The following is a 19,184-nucleotide window of genomic DNA, read 5'->3' on the forward strand; positions in this document are numbered from 1 at the left end:
CCCGATGCGAAGACACAAACTTGGATCTCAATTGGGAGAAATGCCATTTTATTGTAGAAAAAGGAATTGTGTTGGGTCACAAAATTTCAAAAAGAGGGATTGAGGTTGATAAGGCGAAAATTGAGGTTATCTCAAGGCTCCCTCCCCCTACTTCTGTCAAAGGGGTGAGGAGTTTTCTTGGACACGCGGGTTTTTACCGAAGATTCATCAAAGACTTCTCTAAGGTAGTTAACCCGTTGTGTAAATTGCTAGAGAAAGATGCCAAATATGTGTTCAATGAGAGATGTATGGAGGCTTTCGAGCTTCTAAAGCAAAAGTTGATGACTACCCCGATCATTACCGCATCAAATTGGAGCTTGCCCTTTGAGCTCATGTGCGACGCTAGTGATGTTGCGGTGGGGGCGGTCTTGGGCCAAAGAATCAACAAAATGTTCCATCCGGTGTACTACTCAAGTAAGACAATGAATGAAGCTCAAAGGAACTACACGGTCACCGAGAAGGAATTACTTGCCATTGTGTTTTCCATGGAGAAGTTTCGCCCATACCTTATGGGGGCCAAAGTGATTATTCATACCGATCACGTCGCCCTTAGGTACTTGATGACGAAGAAAGATTCAAAAGCGAGGTTAATGAGATGGGTGCTTCTTCTTCAAGAATTTGATTTGGAGATTGTTGATAGAAAGGGTAGTGAAAATCAAGTGGCGGACCACTTGTCTCGATTGGAGGAGGAAGGGAGGCCTTTGGACGGCCTTGAGATAAATGATGCTTTTTCGGATGAATAACTCCTATCGGTTTCAATACTAGACATGCCATGGTTTGCCTACATTGCCAATTATCTTGTTACTGGTGTGGTTCCGTATGAGCTCTCTTCTAACCAAAGGAAGAAGCTCAAGTGGGATTGTTTGGACTACTATTGGGATGAGCCGTATCTTTTCAAAATTTGCACCGATGGTGTAATTCTACGGTGTGTTCCCAAAGAAGAACAATTGAGTATTGTGGAAGCTTGTCACTCTTTGCCCTATGGTGGCCATCATGACGGGGCGAGGACAGCATCTAAAGTGTTGAGTTGTGGTTTCTATTGGCCTTCTTTGTTCAAGGATGCTGGTGACTTTGTGAAAAGATGTGATGAATACCAACGTGCCGGAGGCATTTCGAAGAAAGATGAGATGCCCCTTAACACGATTCTAGAGGTTGACATTTTTTATGTTTGGGGGATAGACTTTATGGGATCATTCGTAAGTTCTTGTGGCAACACCTACATCTTGGTAGCGGTTGATTATGTGTCGAAATGGGTTGAGACCATAGCTTTGCCAAATAATGAAGCTCAAAGTGTGGTGGCGTTCTTGAAAAGGAGTATCTTCACGAGGTTTGGCACTCCACGTGATATCATCAGTGACGGGGGTTCTCATTTTTGCAACCGGGCTTTTGACTTTTTGCTAGCCAAGTATGGGGTAAATCACAAGGTGACCACTCCTTACCATCCTCAAGCGAGTGGCCAAGTTGAGGTGTCCAACCGTGAGATCAAGAGTATTTTGTCCAAGACAGTCAATGCAAATAGGACCGACTGGTCGAAGAAATTGGATGATGCTCTTTGGGCTTATCGTACAGCTTTCAAGACTCCGATTGGTATGTCGCCATATCGGTTGGTGTTTGGGAAGGCTTTTCATCTTCCGGTAGAATTGGAACATAAAGCTATGTGGGCCCTGAAAAAGTTGAACTTAGAATGGGATGTCGCTGCAAATCTCCGGGTTGAGCAATTGAATGAACTTGATGAGTTTAGGTTTCATGCTTACTCCAGCTCGTCCTTGTATAAGGACAAGGTGAAGTACCTTCACGACAAGTATGCCCGAGGTAAGGAATTCAAAGTTGGTGACATGGTTCTTCTTTTCAACTCCCGGTTGAGGTTATTTCCGGGCAAGCTGAAGTCTAAGTGGAGCGGCCCATTTGAAGTGGTTGGTGTAACTCCTTTTGGTGCCATTGATCTCAAAAATAAGAATGGTGAAGTTTTCCGGGTCAATGGGCATCGTGTCAAGCACTATTTGGGCAAGATTGATGACAGCCACGTGGTGGCACTCATTCATTTGAAATGACTGTGATGGTAACATGCGTCGTGTCGCGACGTTAAATCAGGCGCTTCATGGGAGGCAACCCATGTCTTTTTCTTTTTCTTTGTTTTTCTGTTGTAGAATAGTATTTTTGAGCCGATAGTATATGAAGTGCTGCAGGGATAATGTTGAATCAGTGCAGGGCAAAAGTGCAAAATGATCAGTCTCTGAATATTGCCTATGCGGCCGCGCAGTAAAACAGTGCGGTCCGCGTAGGTTTGAGCAGCTGAAGGGTTAAGGCCCAGAAGACCCAGCGCGGCCGCATGACATTTCTATGCGGTCCACGTTGGAGGACCCAGAATTACATGCTCTCCGACAAAGTTCCCACGCGGCCGCGCACCAAATTAGTGCGGTCCACGCTGGGATGGCTGAAAGTACCAAGTCTCTGAAGACTTCCACACGGCCGCGCACCAAAACAGTGCGGTCCGTGTGGATTGAGCAGCTAATGTGTAGGATGCAAAATCCAGCGCGGTCCGCGTCCCTTTTTGTGCGACCGTGCTGGTAGGTAGGTACTGGGTCCCAGGGCTTTTCTATAAATAGAGGCCTTGGGCCTCATTTTAACATTTTCGCCAAATTTACACCTGAGCTATTGTTTTCACTGTTCATCAAGACTAATTGTGCACATTCATTAATCCCTGGTAACAACTCTCATTCATTTCAATCATAGTCTAATTTTTGTTTCGTTTAATTGCTTTCTACTAGTGTAACTTCTTACTTTCGTCTTTTTCTTCTTAGTTTAACTGTTAGCTTAGATTTTTTGTGTTTTAGTTTAATCATGGGCAAGGAATCTTGTTAAATAACTGAGTAGGGACAATTAGGACCCAAAAAGGTGAACAAAAATTGTATTTAATTGAACAAACACCCGGCTCAGTTAAATTAGCCCTACTCGGTCGCGCAGCATTTGTGCGCGGTCCGCCTGACTCTGTTTAAGAGATGATGAACCTCTCTGCGCGGTCCGCGTGCCATTTGTGTGCGGTCCGCGTGAACCCAGCGCGGCCGCGGTCCAAAACAGTACGGACCACGTGTGAATAGTTCAGAGAGGTCAACATTTGGGTATTTCACCTACGCGGACCGCGTACCATTTTTGTGCGGTCCGCACTGAACCAACACGGTCGCGGTCCAAATCAATGCGGACCGCGTCGGTTTATTCAGAAAGGTATGTGTGGGTGTCAGTATACTGCGCGGACCGCGTGCCTTTTGGTACGGTCTGCGCCCCTCTGTCTGTCTCACTGTGTCTGCACTCTTTGCATTCAACTGAACTATCTACTTCACCTTATGTGCTTCTACTAACTATGTTAGACATGTATTCTTTGCAGACAATGGTTCAAAAACGAGCGGGCAAAGAAAAATAACTCGAGAGAGGTGGTTCCTCCCGAGGGGGGAAAAACAAGAGGATTGTGAAACTCACTCCTAAAACCAGGGAATTGATAAAGAAAACCCTGAAGATAATCCGGAAAGCTGATAGAGCTGCATCTCATTCCACGGGGAGTGAGTATGCACCTTCACGGAGCATTACCTCGGAGTCTGCCCCTACCCACATGTCCACTTCATTTCAGCTCCGTGATTCCCCTTCCCCGGATCATGGTAATGTAGCCTCCTCCAAGAAGCCGGTTAATGTCATCTTGGACTCGTCTGATGAGTCCGTAGCAAGAGAAGAAGATCAATACTCCACATCTCCCACAACTTCATTATCAGGGGAGAGTAGAGGGTATGCTGAGGGAGGTGAGCCATAGGTCGGGGGTATAGAGCGTACTAGAAAACCGGAGGCATGGGCAGATAGGTTTGTTAGTGAGGTTGCTTTCCACAAATTCCGGGAGTGGTGGTCCAAAAGGAAACTGATTCCAGAGAGGAAGTTCATAGATGTCGATCCTGTCCCTCTCAACCCTCATGTGCAAGCACAATTCCGCACTAGAAAGGGTTGGGGCTTCTTCAAAGAACGTGTTGAGATGGCGAATGAGCATATGGTAAAGGAGTTCTACAACAATGTTCACCATATAGTACGAGACTCAAAAACAACTAAAGTGAGGGACAAGACAGTTGTGTTTGATGGCAAATCGTTGAATGAATTCCTGGGGTTCGAAGAAGAGGATAAATCGCAATATTTAGAAAAGCTAGCAATGAAAGAGGAGGTTCGTCCTTGGTTGGCCGAGCCCTTGGCAGCCTCGGGTATAGTCCCAGTCTGGTTGAAAACACAAGAAAAGATCTTTAGGAACACCCTGAACTTTGAAGCCAAAGGGTGGTTGACTTTCGTGTGTAGTCGACTTGACTCGTCTACACATGATCACTCCATTCCCCTTCCTCGTGCTGTCTTGGTAGCATATATCATGGCGGGTTTCCCTCTAAATGTGGGTAATATTATGTCGAGAGTGATTTCTACAGTTGGTCAGGAGACCAAACAAACTACCCCTTCCCAAACACTCTCTTTGTACTTCAAAGAATTGAAAGTGAAGAAAAGGAAATATGATGTCAAGGTACCTCCGGTAGCCCCGTACTCATGGTATAGTCAGTTGGGTCCAGACAACCCGAAGAGGGGCAAGAAGAATGTGGCATCCACTTCCACCGCACCTGGCCAGTCTAAGGAGCCAGCGGTCATTGAGCAGCCCAGTGAGCCTTCTACCATTCTTGCTACTGATGAGGCATTGCCTCTAGGTCCGTCGTCAGCAGCTGGTCCTTCTATTGCAGCTGACCCGATAGTCCCTTCATCAAAGACTCACTGGTTCACCGCAAACCAGCTCACCCATTCCCTTGCCAGTTTGAACAATTGGATGTCAGCTGCGACATCCAAGTTGTCTATATTGACCACTGCTGTACAGGCATAGGGAGCACCAGTTACTGTTGAGATTCCTTCCTCCATTGAGGATGCACTGAAGAAGATCCTGGCCAACCAGGAAAAGATGATGGCGATGCAGGATGCCTTGACTAAGGCGGTTGGGGCACATGGCAAAGCGTTAGAGAAATTGGCTCGGGAGCACAAGAAGCTGAGGAAGCAAAAGGCTTCCAAGGAGTCAGTGACATAGTTGAGAGTGGTTGTGGACAAGCTCATGGCGAATCAGTTGCCAATTGACCTACTATTTGGGGATCCAGCTGTAGAGCCAGCACTAGCACAGGTATAGGAGGAGGAGCAGAGGCCGAGGAAAAAGAGGAAACTCCCCAGCACTAAGGGAGTTGTGATTGAGGTAGCACCGGTTCAGAAGAGTCCCTCCACTGCCCCACCAGTTGATGAGCCAGTTCTTGAGCAAGCACCTATCCTAGTAGCATAGCAGCAGCAGGCTGGGGACCAGTCTGAGGTCCCCGCCAGTATAGAGGACTTAGGTGCCATTGACCAGCACAGGGTGAGGGATGAGGCTTGAGGGGCCTTTCTATATCCTTTCTTTCATTTTGGTGCTTATTTTGATAGTTAGCATTGGGGACAATGCTAGCTTTTATTCGTGGGAGTGTGGCCCTACTATTTTGATTGACTGTTGGATTACTGTATATATTCTTTTACTTTCAGCACATTCGTAGTTGTAGATGGCTTGTATATAACTGTTCATTCTAGATGCTCTTAAACTCTATGTATATATTCATTTCCCCTAGTTGTATATTCTACTCCCCTTTTGTACATATTCATTCGGTTTTCATTCTGGTTTTCTATTTTTTGTTAAAATATTTCGTTTTAGTTGCAAAGTTAGGCTCGTAGCCTTTTTGTTTTGTTTTGGCGTTTGCAATAAGCCCTTGGTTTTCTTAATTCCATGGTTCTTTCCAAGGGTAGAGTGTTGTGCGAACCGGGAGGCTCTTCCCAATGATAGATGGCGTGACGACCTTCTTAAGGGTTTGAATCCATTTTTGATTTTCAAGTTTTTGTAGTTAAGGGTACCTCAGGCAAAGCTTCACTTGGGCCTAACACATTTTCCTTTGATCCTATGGTCAAAGACATTATGTTGTGTTTAGGATGGTGAAAGTTATGGCCTTGAGACTCTTGTGTTGACCAAACAATCATCATGTGGTCATTTTGGGCCATTGTGCGCTTGAATCAAATCTAAGGTCGTTGTGGGCCCTCGACTCCGTCTTTGGCAATCCTTGAGTGTGTGTAGTGAGAATTCAAATTGTGAGCCCAACTACCGAGCCGATGGCCTAGAACTTGCCCTGAATGTTTGTTGAGGCGAATATAGGTGGAACTTGACTTGAGACGTGATTATAGGCTCTCCTTGATCCAAAATGCAAAATTTGAACAATTTCCATGACCTACCAATGAAATTATCCCTTGTTCACCCCTTTTGAGCCTTAAACCTTTTTCTTTCACGAACCAAGCTACAAGCCTATACCCGTTTTTAATGAGACCCTCTCTTGGCACCCAAATCTTCCCTTGAGTAAATGGCAAATGTCTAAGTTTGGGGGGAGAGACAAGAAAGGCATCAATGTGGTAAAAAGGCGCAAAAGCAAAAGAAAAGGAAGGCAATAAAAAAGAGAAAAAGACAAAAAGAAAGACAAAAATGAATAAGAACCAAAAAGGGAATCCAAGGACAACAAAAAAGTGAAAAGGGTGTGGAAAAGTGGTAAAAAGGAGAAAGGGTTTGAATTGCAAAAGAAAGAGTGATAATGTGTCTCTCTAACCCCTTGAAATAAGTGAATTACTCAATTGAGTCAAGAAAGTGTGCCAAAATAAATCAAAAGAAGTGTTTAAGGGAAGATTGAACCCATTTGAACAAAAACATGTCCTACCTTTACCCAAAGCCTTCACAATGACTCCTCAAAAGCCCTATATGATCTTGAGTTGAGGGAAGCCTACATTAGTGGATACTTACATAAGGGGCAAGCATATGGTACTTAGAGCCGGACTTAGGGCCTTTTCTTTGTGAGAGATGAGAGAGAAGTCCATTCACCTCGATTTGTGTGCAAATACTCTAAAAAGGTGAGGTTCACTTAGGGAAAGTCGAGGATGTGTGAGTTTGGGTTCCACAATGACCAAAGAAATTGAGAAAGGTTCCTTGATGAAATGTGTCAACTCTTGATGCTCTTGTGTCACACTTGATCCACAAGTTTTCAAAGTTTAAATGTGTTAATGATGCATTCGCATTGAGGGAAATTGTTAGTCCCAATTGATGCTTGTTGAAGTTACTTTAGGATAAATAGGACTTACTTGGGTGTTTTCCATTGAGGGGTAGGTCTCATTTTATTTGCTTGAGGACAAGCAAAGGTTTAAGTTTGGGGGAGTTGATAACTGTGATTTCTACATGTTTTATACTCATTCTTACCAAAGCTTTGTGCATTAACTTCCATAAATTAGTCCCAAAATGCTTACAAGTTGTGCTTGATTGCAGGTTTGAGCGACAAGATGACAAATACCAAAATCGGCTCAAAAAGGAGTGAAATCTGCCAAGTGTCAAAAGACATTTGAAGTGGGGAACAAAATGACCTGTGCGGTCCGCACTGATGTGTCACGCGGCCGCACAGGAGAGTTCAGACGCTGGGTTATTTCAAGGTCAACCTGCGCAGTCCGCACTGCTTTGCCACGCAGCCGCACAGGATAGTTCAGAGACCATGCAATTTCCAAGTCAAGATGCGCGGTCCGCGCTCCTTTCCACGCGGTCTGCGCCCAAGAGTGTCAGAGACTAAGTCATTCCAGGCAAAAGCCCACGCAGCCGCACACCTAATCAGTATGGTCTGTGTGGATGAAGTTCAGAGAGGGTGGATTTGGACCAAAACACCCTACACGGCCGCGCATCACATTTGTGCGGTCCGCGTCCCTAGTGTCAGAAGCTAGATATGAAGACCCAAACCCCTACGCGGCCGCGCGTCATTTGTGCGCGGTCCGCGCCAGACCCTCAGGGGTATTTTTTTCCGGTTTTTCCTGTGTAGTATAAATAGGATATTGTACTTTTTAGAGAGGGAGTTTTTTTGGTTTTTATCAGATAGTAGCTGAACTCAAGGCTTCATAGTTTTAGCCTATTTTGGGCAATTTCTTCTAGTATTAACGTGAATTTGAGTAGATTAACATTGTAATTAATTATTATGTCAATTTCATCTACTATTTCTTCAATTTCTGTTTCTATTATGGCTAGCTAAACCCATTAGCTAGGGTTGTGGCTCAACCCTAGTGTGGGTAATTACTGGATGTGATTGTTTAGTGCATGAATGATGTTGGGTATTTGTTATTGAGATTAATCTTATGTTTTCATTAAGATTTGGTGGTTGCAAACACTAAGTCTAGCATAGTGAGTCTTGACTCTTCTTGAGAAAGAGAGTCTATGACCCCAAGATTAATTCCAACAAGGAATTGGGATGGACCCATGAGAATGGTAGTCCCAATTAACGGGTTAAACCTCGAGAGAGTAATTACCCAACTTGAACCATAAGTTGCTTGGGCAAATTGGCCTACCCAATTGGTCTCGAGAGAGTCAATTGGGCAAAATCACTCTCTCTACCGAGAGGTGTGAGAGTGGGTGCAAAAGTGCAACGGTTATAGCATAAGTCCCATATTCATCATTCTTGCATTAGGAATCTCTACCCGTTAGTTGACCACCTAGGTACATGCCACGACCCTAGTGCCTTTCTCTATATTGCATACAACTTAGAATCAATATCTTAGCCTAATTTAGCTTTAAACTTGTAATTGATAAATTGTAGTTGATAATCAAAAGAAAACAAAAAATGTTAGAAGATCAATTAGGAGCTAAAACATAGTCCTAGACCATACAAGCACTCAACTCCAAATTGAAGCTCCCTGTGCAAAATTGACCCCGATACCACTATTGGGTAAAAGTATTAGCGCCCGCTCTTCCTTAGGTTGAGTCCGTTGCGATCATAAGGTAAAAATCATTTCCTTCACTTTCTCTCATGAAAACACGATCTACAAGCAATATCGAGCGTGAACCTTGAGTGAAAACATGATCTACTGCCAATATCGAGTGTGATCCGCGTCGTAATATCCGGTTGATGGTGGTTATTTTCGAAAATAAGAGTAGTTGGTTGCAAAAGTCAACAAAAATTGCCTAACAACAACAACAAAAAAAATCTAACCGATTTTGATTGGAAATTGGTCAAATATTTGGTCATACTTGTATATAATGTACAAAAATAATTATTTATTGAAGTTCTACCAAATTTCCGATCGAATTCGGTCGGAAATTGGTTAAATATTTTGTCATACTTGTATATAATATACAAAAATAATTATTTATTGAAATTTTACCATATTTCCGACCGAATTCGGTCAGAAATATATTAAATATTTATATAATGTACAAAAATAATTATTTATTAAAAGAATTCCAAATTTCCGACTGATTCGGAAATTGGTTAAATATTTGGTCATGCGTGTATATAATGTACAAAAATAATTATTTATTAAAAAGTTTCCGAATTTCCGACCGAAATCGGTCAGAAAAATGATTTAAAAAAATTAAAATATAAATTTATTAATATTTGTGTGTGTGTGTGAGTAAATAATAAATACTTTTTAAATAAATAATTTTTGATACTTACTTCATATATATATATTTCCGTGTGTGCATGTTTTAAAATTACTTTTATATGGACACTATATCATATATTTATGTATGTGTGTGTATATATATGTGTATATATATAGAGAGAGAGACATCTTAATATAGCTAATGTTATATCGAATATAGCTTATATACTATACACTTAGTATATATATTATAGTATACTATATCTATATCTATCTTATATCGAATATAGCTTATATACTATATATAGTATAGTATGGTGTAGTATGTATATATATATATATATAGACATCTTAATATAGCTAATGTCATCCATTACTGGCCATCCAGATCTAGTTGTTTAGTACCTTTAAAGATTTGCGGTAGTTCGCACGACCAGTAAATTTCGGAATATACAAGGATTTTATTATAGCTTTAATGACTATATGGAAGAATCTATTCTTTTACCCCAAGCAAGGGGCCTGTCTAAATCTAATACATACTCTTATTGAGCTCATGTGTCTAGCAGTTCTAACTGTGAAAGAGAACGCCCTTTTAACAACTTCCGCGGGCTTTAGTGTCATAGCTGGCTAGACGGAGCCACTAAGGCAAAGCCAATAAGAGTAGTACTAGATTCGACTGTACCACCATCTTGGAACCAAGCCAAGAAACTATATTAAAATTCTTTTATATTTTAATAGAGTCTGGATCTTTCATGGTTAATATAAAAGAGAAGTTAGACATTCGACATAGATATGAATCTGTTTAGCTGGACATAGTCATGACTAAGGAGAGAAACTAAGTATCAAATAAAATAAAATAAATAATTACCTCTTAAGGCTAGGATGCAAGGCCTGAAGATGATAACTTTAAATGTTTATTTACTTTAAATGCTTACAAAGGAGAGAGATTTACAGTAGAGAGAAGAGATTAAAGAGAGAAGAGAGAGGGGTTTTTCTTCTGATGCTTCCTCAAAATGAGAGAAGGATCCTACTTATAGAAAAAAATATAAAGAATCTATGCACAGTAAAGTGGGGTCCCTTACATAGTGTATCTACTGTGTATACAGTGTTTCTACTATGTAACTAGTGTTTCTACTGTTTGAATGTGGGGTCCTTAGTCGATATCATCAAATTGATCACAAACCCCTGTCATATAGAATATAGCTTATATAGCTTATATACTATACACTTAGTATAATAGAACATTATATATAGTTCTATTATCTCTGGCTGTATTGGTTGTGTATCTTCCACGAGGTCATCACCACTTGTTTCACTTCGCATTGAAGTATCGTATAACTTACATCTAGGATTCAAAGTACATAACAATTTGAAAGGATTCAAAGTAAATTTTGCTGATAAAATTGAAACCGTTTCTGATTATAAAACCGAGACATAGTCAGAGTTTAATAAACTCAAAGGAGTTGTTAAACAAAATCAGTAGAGACAGAGGGGGTTCCGACTCTTCTCATAAAAGTGTCTTTATACCACCTAAATTCACTAAGGGTCTTACATCTAAGTCCAGGAAGAAGTGAAAGGAAACTTGCTTCAGACACTGGATCAGTGCGAAAAATCAGACACTTCAATGCGAAGTGAAACAAGTGGTGATGACCTCGTGGAAGATACACAACCAATACAGCCAGAGATAATATTATCTGACAGAGATATAGAAAAGGTGGAAGATTTCCTACAACAAATGCACAATTTGGACAAGAAAAAGATTTGACAGCTTACTAGCCGCCAGGACCCACTCAACAGTAGATTCACTGTTCATCCACAGTAGAAACACTGTTCAACCACAGTAGAAACACTGTGTAGGGACCCAGATGTGGGACCCAATTTACTATTTTAGATTCTTTTTTTTTGTTATATAAGAAGACTTCTTCATTTGAAGAAGGAAGAGTCGGAACCCCCTCTCTCTCTACTCTCTCTCTACTCTCTCTCTCTCTCAACTCCCTTTGTAAAGATTTAGCTTATTAGTTTGTAAATCAGTTAAAGATTAATAAAAGTTTTGAAGTTCAGTTCATCTTCAGGGTCTTGTTTCTCGGCCTTCAAGGTACTTATTCTAATTTCTTTTTAGTATTTTAAATACTTAGTTTCTCTCCCCAGCCGTGACTATGTCCGGCTAAACGGATTCATATCTATGTTGAAGAACTAATTTCTCTTGCATATTAACCATGAAGAATCCAGACTCTTTCAAAATATAAAGAAATTTTAATATAGTTTCTTGATTTGGTTCCAAGATGGTGGTACAGTCGGTTCTGGTACTACTCTTATTGGCTTTGCCTTAGTGGCTACGTCTAGCCAGCTGTGACATTAAAGCCCGCTGAAGTTGTCAAAAGGGCTATCTCTTTCACAGTTAGAACTGCTAGACACATGGGCTCAGTAAGAGTATGTATCGGGCTTAGACAGGCCCCTTGCTTGGGTAAAAGGATATAGATCCTTCCATACAGTCATTATAAATAGTAGACTTATCATCAAAGTGAATACAAATCCTACCATCCGGATTTTGAGTGACATGCGAAAATTCAGTATTTGACAAGTCGTTAGTAATCTGACTTGGGGATATAACAGAATTTAAAGTCCAAGTAGTTGGAAAATTAATTTCTTCCCACCTAATAGGTCTCCTAGTGGTGACCTTGGACCTTGCAAAATTGGTTTCTACCAATATGGTCTGATTCGATGTATCGTATAACTTACATCTAGGATTCAAAGTAGATAACAATTTGAAATAAATCCTATAGGACAGACATATAAGTTCAGAACCAGGTGCATAATTATAACCATGCGTTTTCACATTTAAAGTCAAAGCATCAAGAATATTAACATCAGAAAGAGATAGTTGCAGATTGGGCTGAGTATTAAAATATACTGGACCATAGGCCACTGTAGATTCTATCGAACCCATTAGAGACTGTCTAAAATTCAGATTTCTAGCATCTCTAAGAGCTGCTAAAAAGGTCTCTGGTAATCCTTTAAGGGTTAAAGCTTTAAATGCAATTTGAACCATACCAATATGCAGATAATGGTAATGATGTTTATATAAATCTATATCATGTTTGTTTAACAAACGAATAGTCTGTTCAGACGAATTTAATGCTAAAGACTGCTCAGTCGTTTTTATCAATTGTTTAGAAGAAAGTTTATCAAACCAACCATAATCATAAATGGTTTTTATAGAAACTTTAGGAATTGTCCATTTATTTAATAAATCAAGGTTTTGAGGTATATCTACCTCTTCAAGTCTAGTACCTTTAGTACTTGTTTCTCCCAGATCCATTCCAAAAGCTTCATATCTATGTTAAATCTTTCATATCTATTAGTTTATTAAACTCTGACCAAGTCTCAGTTTTATAATCAGAAACGGTCTCCATTTTATCAGCAAAATTTTTTGATAAATCAATAGGTCTAATATTTAAACCAGAAAGCTTTTTATCTAAAAGCTGAGCTAAGTCATCAAGAGATTTAAATTTAAAATCCTGAATCTCAGGAGGTCTTTGAATATGAGTAGGAATAGCTTGATCAACTGTTTTACTTCCTGAAGTGGAGGCAATATCAGTTGGTCCTTTCTTAGTACCCATTTCTTTTATTAAAATATTTAACTTATCTTTTTATCTTGATAAGTAGCAGAAAACCCATGTTCATCTATATTATTGAACGGATAAATAGCATTAATAAAAGGGGTTCCAAGTATAATTGGAGGGTATAACTGGTTTTTTACCAAAAAGAAGAAATGGGGAATACAGACTTTATTTTGGCAAATATGGGTATTTGGGAGTTTGTACTCTATATCTAAAGCATGACCAGAAGCGGATTTAACCAAATGAGTGGTCTTTTGAAAATATTTAGTTGGAATTAATCCTTCCTGAATGCAGCTTACATCTGCACCACTATCAATCATAATTATATCAGTTATAGAAAAATTATTATCGATCAAAATAGTACATTTAATATACCATTTATGTGCAGTAATAATTTGCATCATACCTAAAAACAGATCAGATTTTTCTTCAGTTAGATCAGAAATTTCTTTTCCTTTATCGGACTTGCTATCTAGGTTATGACGCCAATATATTTTCAAAATTTGATTTAAAATCTGGTTATTGGCAAATTCAAGTATTTAAAGAGCATACTTATAGAGCTGCTTTCAATGTTCCATTTGGGCAATATGAATGGAATGTTATGCCATTTGGTTTAAAAAATACCCCTTCTGAATTTCAAAAAATTATGAATGATATTTTTAACCCTTATCTAGATTTTGTCATCGTTTATATTGACGACATATTAGTATTTTCTAAAACTTTGGAGATGCATATTAAGCATCTTGATATTTTTAAGAAAATTGTTATACAAAACGGTTTAGTAATTTCTAAACCAAAGATGAGTCTATTCCAAACGAATGTTCGTTTTTTGGGTCATAATATTTACCAGGGAAAAATTACCCCAATACAAAGATCAATTGATTTTGCCTCGAAATTTCCTGATGTTATTACTGACAGGACTCAATTACAAAGATTTTTGGGAAATTTGAATTATATATCCCCTTTCTACAAAAGTTTATCACGAGATCTAGCTCCCCTATACGATAGGCTGAAAAAGGATCATAGACAGCCTTGGACTGACCAGCATACTGAGTTAGTCAAAAGTATTAAACAGTGTGTTAAATCTCTAACTTGTTTAAAATTAAAAAAAAAAATATTTAATAGTTTCCGACCGCTTTTGGTCGGAAATTAAAGTTTGACAGTTAGTCAACGCATTGAAGTTTCCGACCATCATTTTCTGTCCAATTAAAATCGGTCGAAAATTGCGGACGAAAATCACCTGATTTCTAGTAGTGGCATGTTGATTCGATTCCTCTTCAATCTCTATACACTCGAATCGCGGTACAGTTTGCTTCAAGGTACCCTACCTATTCCCCTGAATTCCACAAGATACTTCTTCATGTCGCATAATAATCTCAATGGGGAGATCCCCTTCTCTATTTGCAAGTTGACGTCACTGAAAATGCTATATTTGGCGAGAAACAACTTGAAAGAAGAAATTTCACATTGTTTGGGTAATATCAGTCGCTCCAATGTTTTGGATATGCATCACAGCAATCTTTCTGGGACCCTTCTAACAAATTTTAGCGTTGGAAGTTCACTTAGAAGCTTCAACTTGCATGGCAATGAACTAGAGGAGAGAATCCCACTATCTTTGGTCAATTACAAACAACTGGAAGATCTTGATTTAGGAGCTAATCTCCTCAATGATACATTCCCAATGTGGTTGGGGACTTTACCGAAGCTGCAGGTTTTAAGCTTGAGATCAAATAAATTGCATGGATCCAGAAGAACTTCAGGGTTTGAAAATATCTTTCTTGAGCTTCGAATCATAGATCTCTCTTGCAATGCCTTCACGGGAAACTTACCGACGAGTCTTTTTCAACATCTGAAAGCCATGATGAATTAAAATTGATCAAACAATGAAGGCGCCAAAGATATATTGGAGAGTACAAATCTTACCAATATTCTGTAACAGTTGCTAGTGGCGAAGGCAGAAAAATTTTCAAGGGCGTTTAGACTTGAAAGAAGTGAAAAATATTTCTTGATGAAGAGTGTTCAATATGTGTTATATATATCTAAAATATTATATTTTACTTACTTATATATATATATATATATATATATATATAGTATAATTTTTAGCAAAAGGTGTGTTTGCCCCTGACAGTTGCAGCCAAGGGACAATAACTTGAACTTGTCAAAATTTTGGCAGTTTACGCCACTATTAATCTTTCAAGTAAGATATTTGAAAGACATATTCCAAGTATTATGGGAGAAAATTATCCCACTCAGCTAATAGGAACATAATTTAAATAATGCCTCAACAGATTCCATATGGTGCACTCCAGGTGCGCCTAGTGTTCAATGAAAGCGGAGGAAAATTATGAAAGATTAAGCTAGGTTCAAGTCTTAGCAAAATTAAGGAAAACAATATGAGGTGTTACTTTACATATGTTTCAAGTCTTGTTAAGGAGAAGTAATCAAAGCACACACAAAGTGAATCAAAAACCACCATATCAGAAAATGTTGCAGATGTAATTCTGTTGTTTCTGATTATCTTCTATTCTTTTCCAGAAATCCTAGATCCGCCACAAGTCACTTGATTGCCCAAAATAGTGTTAGTTTTTGGTAATTAATTGTTCTTCTTCCTTTATTTCTTTTTGGTGGCTGGCAGAGGAACAGAAGAAGTCTGGATTTTATTCTGCACACAGTATCAGCAAAGCATTCTCTAGGACCTTATTTAGAATTGCTAAAAGTGAAGAGAATTATATCAATTGTGGGTGAACCAGCTCAACCAATTGAGGTCCCTGCTACACCTTTGATATATGGTAAATATTTCCAATAGTTATAATTTGATTTCACTTATAAGCTTGAATTATATATTAACCTATAAAACAATCATATAATTTTCAAGTCGTTTTTCTATGTTCACGAAGTGTTTCAGGCTAGAAAGTTGGTAGAGGTAGCATTATTGTAAGTGTGAATTAAGGAGACACAAAGAGATGTTTTTTTTGGCAAACACATCTTCTGTCACATAGAACTTGTTCCAACGGATAAAGTTTATCTTTTATATAGTTTTTTTGGTTTCCCATCCGGTGTCTGATACCCGCATTGAGGCCCGATTAAATCCGGATTCGCGTTGGGAAGTCCCACATTGGGGGTAAAGCGCTCTCTAACAAAGGCGACTCCATACCCAGGGCTTGAACCTGATACCTCTTGTTAAGGATGAATGAGTACTTACCACTCCACCACAACACCCTTGTTGGTTAGTTTATCTTTAATGGTCTTCCATTCCCGGTGATTTTTACTGGGCAATCTAGATTGCCACAATCAGATCACCGGTGAAGAGGTCATCGTGACGGGCGGATGCAACATAAAATCAGTGGGTTCAATGAACCCAATATTATTGGGAAGTGAACATATAAGTTGAACCAATCAAGTTTAAATTCTCGACCCACCTATGTCCGGTAAGATTGATGTCTGTAGTGGAATGTGGTAGAAACCCTTGTGAATATCACAGCTGCAAGGCCTCAGAATATAACAAATAGGCAGATGTTCTTGCAAATCATTCTCTTTTGGAAAAAGAAATCAATAGCCATACAAACTAGGCAATACATTCCTGCTGCCATAAGTTAATACTAAATACTTATAAAATAGGTAAAACTTAATTTGTAGTTACAGTACATGCAATCAGGAGTAGTCTTCTCCTATTCTAATGCTTTTCAGTCTTTCACTAGCTAAACGGAGCTTAGTAGCATAAGTGTCAGCCTCTCTATCAAGCGCACATTGAACATGGAGCACTTCATCCAGGTCGAAATTGTAGTACAAGAAGCTGTGCTTTGAGTTTAACTTACTGGAGCAATCACTGCAATTGATAACAGCCATCTCACCCTCAAATGGGAACGAATAGAGGAGCTTATAACTAACTTTCTTGTTTGTGCCAAGCGTTAATGCCAAGGGAGCACCAGCACAGGTACGATGGAGACTGAATTTACAAGCAGACCAATGGTATGCTGCACCAACTTCTTGGCTGCAAGCTGTGCAGTGGATATTTGGAAGATCGGTGTAGCTGGCGAGTATGAGGGTGTGATTCGGGTGATATTGGTGTCGAATCTTTGGTGGAAGAGGGAAACAGCTCTCGTCCATGAAGTAATTGCATTGCTGGCAAATGTAACCGGACGAAGACTTGTTTGAACATATGCAGCAACTCATGATTGATGCCTCGTTCGTATATTTGATTGCTTTCAGCGGATGGCGATGGCTGAAGTGTGTAACTTCTCCTAACTGTCTTACTTTTGGTTTTTGGCCAGGTAAACTTGTTTGAAGAACCAATAGTTTCTGGACTTCAGATAGGAAACTGTCATCCCCTATTAGCCCAAACTCTTCTTCAGCACCACACTCAAAATGACAGATGTAATCGAACTCACGATTGTAGAAAACCCAAGAGGATTCCCTATTCATAACTTGGTTACAAATATCACAAAACACGGCTGCACCTTCACTTTCTAGAGGAAAGATAGTGAAGAGATCAAGTGGATATTTAACCTTATGGATCAATGTTGTTGGCACAGAAGCACACTCAAGATGAAGGTCAAAATTACACACATCGCAATGATAGTAAAAACCAAAAAGTGACTTGTTATATCCACATGCCACACAACGGAATTCAGTTCCAAAACCTCTCTTTTCGGCCACAGCCAGCAGTTCGCTTTCAACTTTCAAATAACAAAGAGCGATTGAGGGAATAGGACGAAGGGTAAGTGAGTGCATAGGGAGAAAATGATGCCGAATTCTTTTAGGAATGTTAGAGCATACCTCGTGGAGAAAGTAACGACAATGAGCACAACCATAAGCCACTCCAGATATTATAAAAGTACACATGTTGCATCTTATATTTTGTGTACCCCGGAGATGGAATCTTAGCAGAGGATGCCTGTAGCTGAAATGCTTTAGATCACCATCACGAACGCGAGCCACTTTCGACACACCCTTCCTCTTCCTTCGCGACAAATTTAGAATCTGATTCCTCTTTACTTGTTGATTCTCTTTGTACCTTTTTCTGTCTCTGCCTAAATCTGTACTGAAAAGTTTACTGTCCTTCTCTATCCTTCACACTTGAGTATTTCTTTTCATCATACTTAGCTGTTTCTATCTCTCCTTCTTTGGACAGTGATATATTTTTAGGATGACTTAGCCAATGAAGAAGAAATTTCAGCACACAATAAACCAAAGCAATAGCTGGTAGCCATATAGAAAGGCCTACTAAATAACTGAATTCCAAGTTGTTATTGTTATTGTCAAAGTGTAAGCACAGCATCTTCTTGTCGTCCGGCATCAACTGATATTACTATTGATTCTTGATTCTAATCCTTGAAGTAACAGAAGACAAGTGAAATTATTGAAAAAGCAAAAGCTAAGAAGCTAATAATAAGTCAAAAGTGAAAAGCAAAAACAAGGAAAGAGAAGAGGGAAAGGTAGAGGATATTAAAGTAGGAATAAAGAAAGATTTTAGTTTTTGCCTTTCGCGAAAATTCATTTTGTTTTCCATAACTAACCTTTTTCAACTTCTTTCGACTAACCAACAAGGATGTGATGGAGTGGTAAGTACTCCTTCATCCTTAATCAGAGGTCTCAGTTCGAGTCCCTGAGTGTGGAGTCGCCTTTGTTAGGGAGCACTTTACCCCTAATGTGGGATTTTCCGGTGCGAATTCGGATTTAATCGGACCCCAATATAGGTATCGAATACCGTGTGAAAAACCAAAAAAAACTTCTTTTGACTTTTCCTATTCATTCACGATACACACAATTAATGGAAGCCAATTTCAAGTCCTTTTAATAAATGGCATGTTTAACCTTTCCTCTCTTTATGTTTTACATAATCTACAAGCTAAAATGATAGATGAGACTAGGGGTGTACATAGGTCGAGTTGGTTCGGATTTTACAATTACCAAATCAAACCAATTGTGTCAGGTTATTAAATCTAAAGACCAAATCAAACCAATAAAATTTGGGGTTTTCCCTCTCGGGTTTTCGGGTTATTTCGGGGGTTTTTTTTTCCCAGTAAAATCTTCGTAGAACATAACATATAAAATTATGCTCAG

At 39.4% G+C, this 19,184-nt stretch overlaps 1 protein-coding gene across 1 annotated transcript; it reads right to left on the reverse strand.

The window, feature by feature from the left end:
- Positions 1–16,702: 16,702 nt before the first annotated feature.
- LOC104225108 (uncharacterized) lies at positions 16,703–18,456 on the reverse strand. The gene has a single exon (XM_009776877.2). It carries the CDS (start codon positions 17,961–17,963, stop codon positions 16,773–16,775), a length of 1,191 nt encoding a protein of 396 aa, XP_009775179.1. The 5' UTR covers positions 17,964–18,456; the 3' UTR covers positions 16,703–16,772.
- Positions 18,457–19,184: the final 728 nt, after the last annotated feature.

Source organism: Nicotiana sylvestris, chromosome 12 (genome assembly GCF_000393655.2).
Source record: "Nicotiana sylvestris chromosome 12, ASM39365v2, whole genome shotgun sequence".
In the NCBI taxonomy this organism is placed as follows: domain Eukaryota; kingdom Viridiplantae; phylum Streptophyta; class Magnoliopsida; order Solanales; family Solanaceae; genus Nicotiana; species Nicotiana sylvestris.

Bases quoted from the DNA above. Each gene is read 5' to 3' on its own strand.
- LOC104225108 (XM_009776877.2), bottom strand. From the start codon at position 17,963: ATGTGTACTTTTATAATATCTGGAGTGGCTTATGGTTGTGCTCATTGT.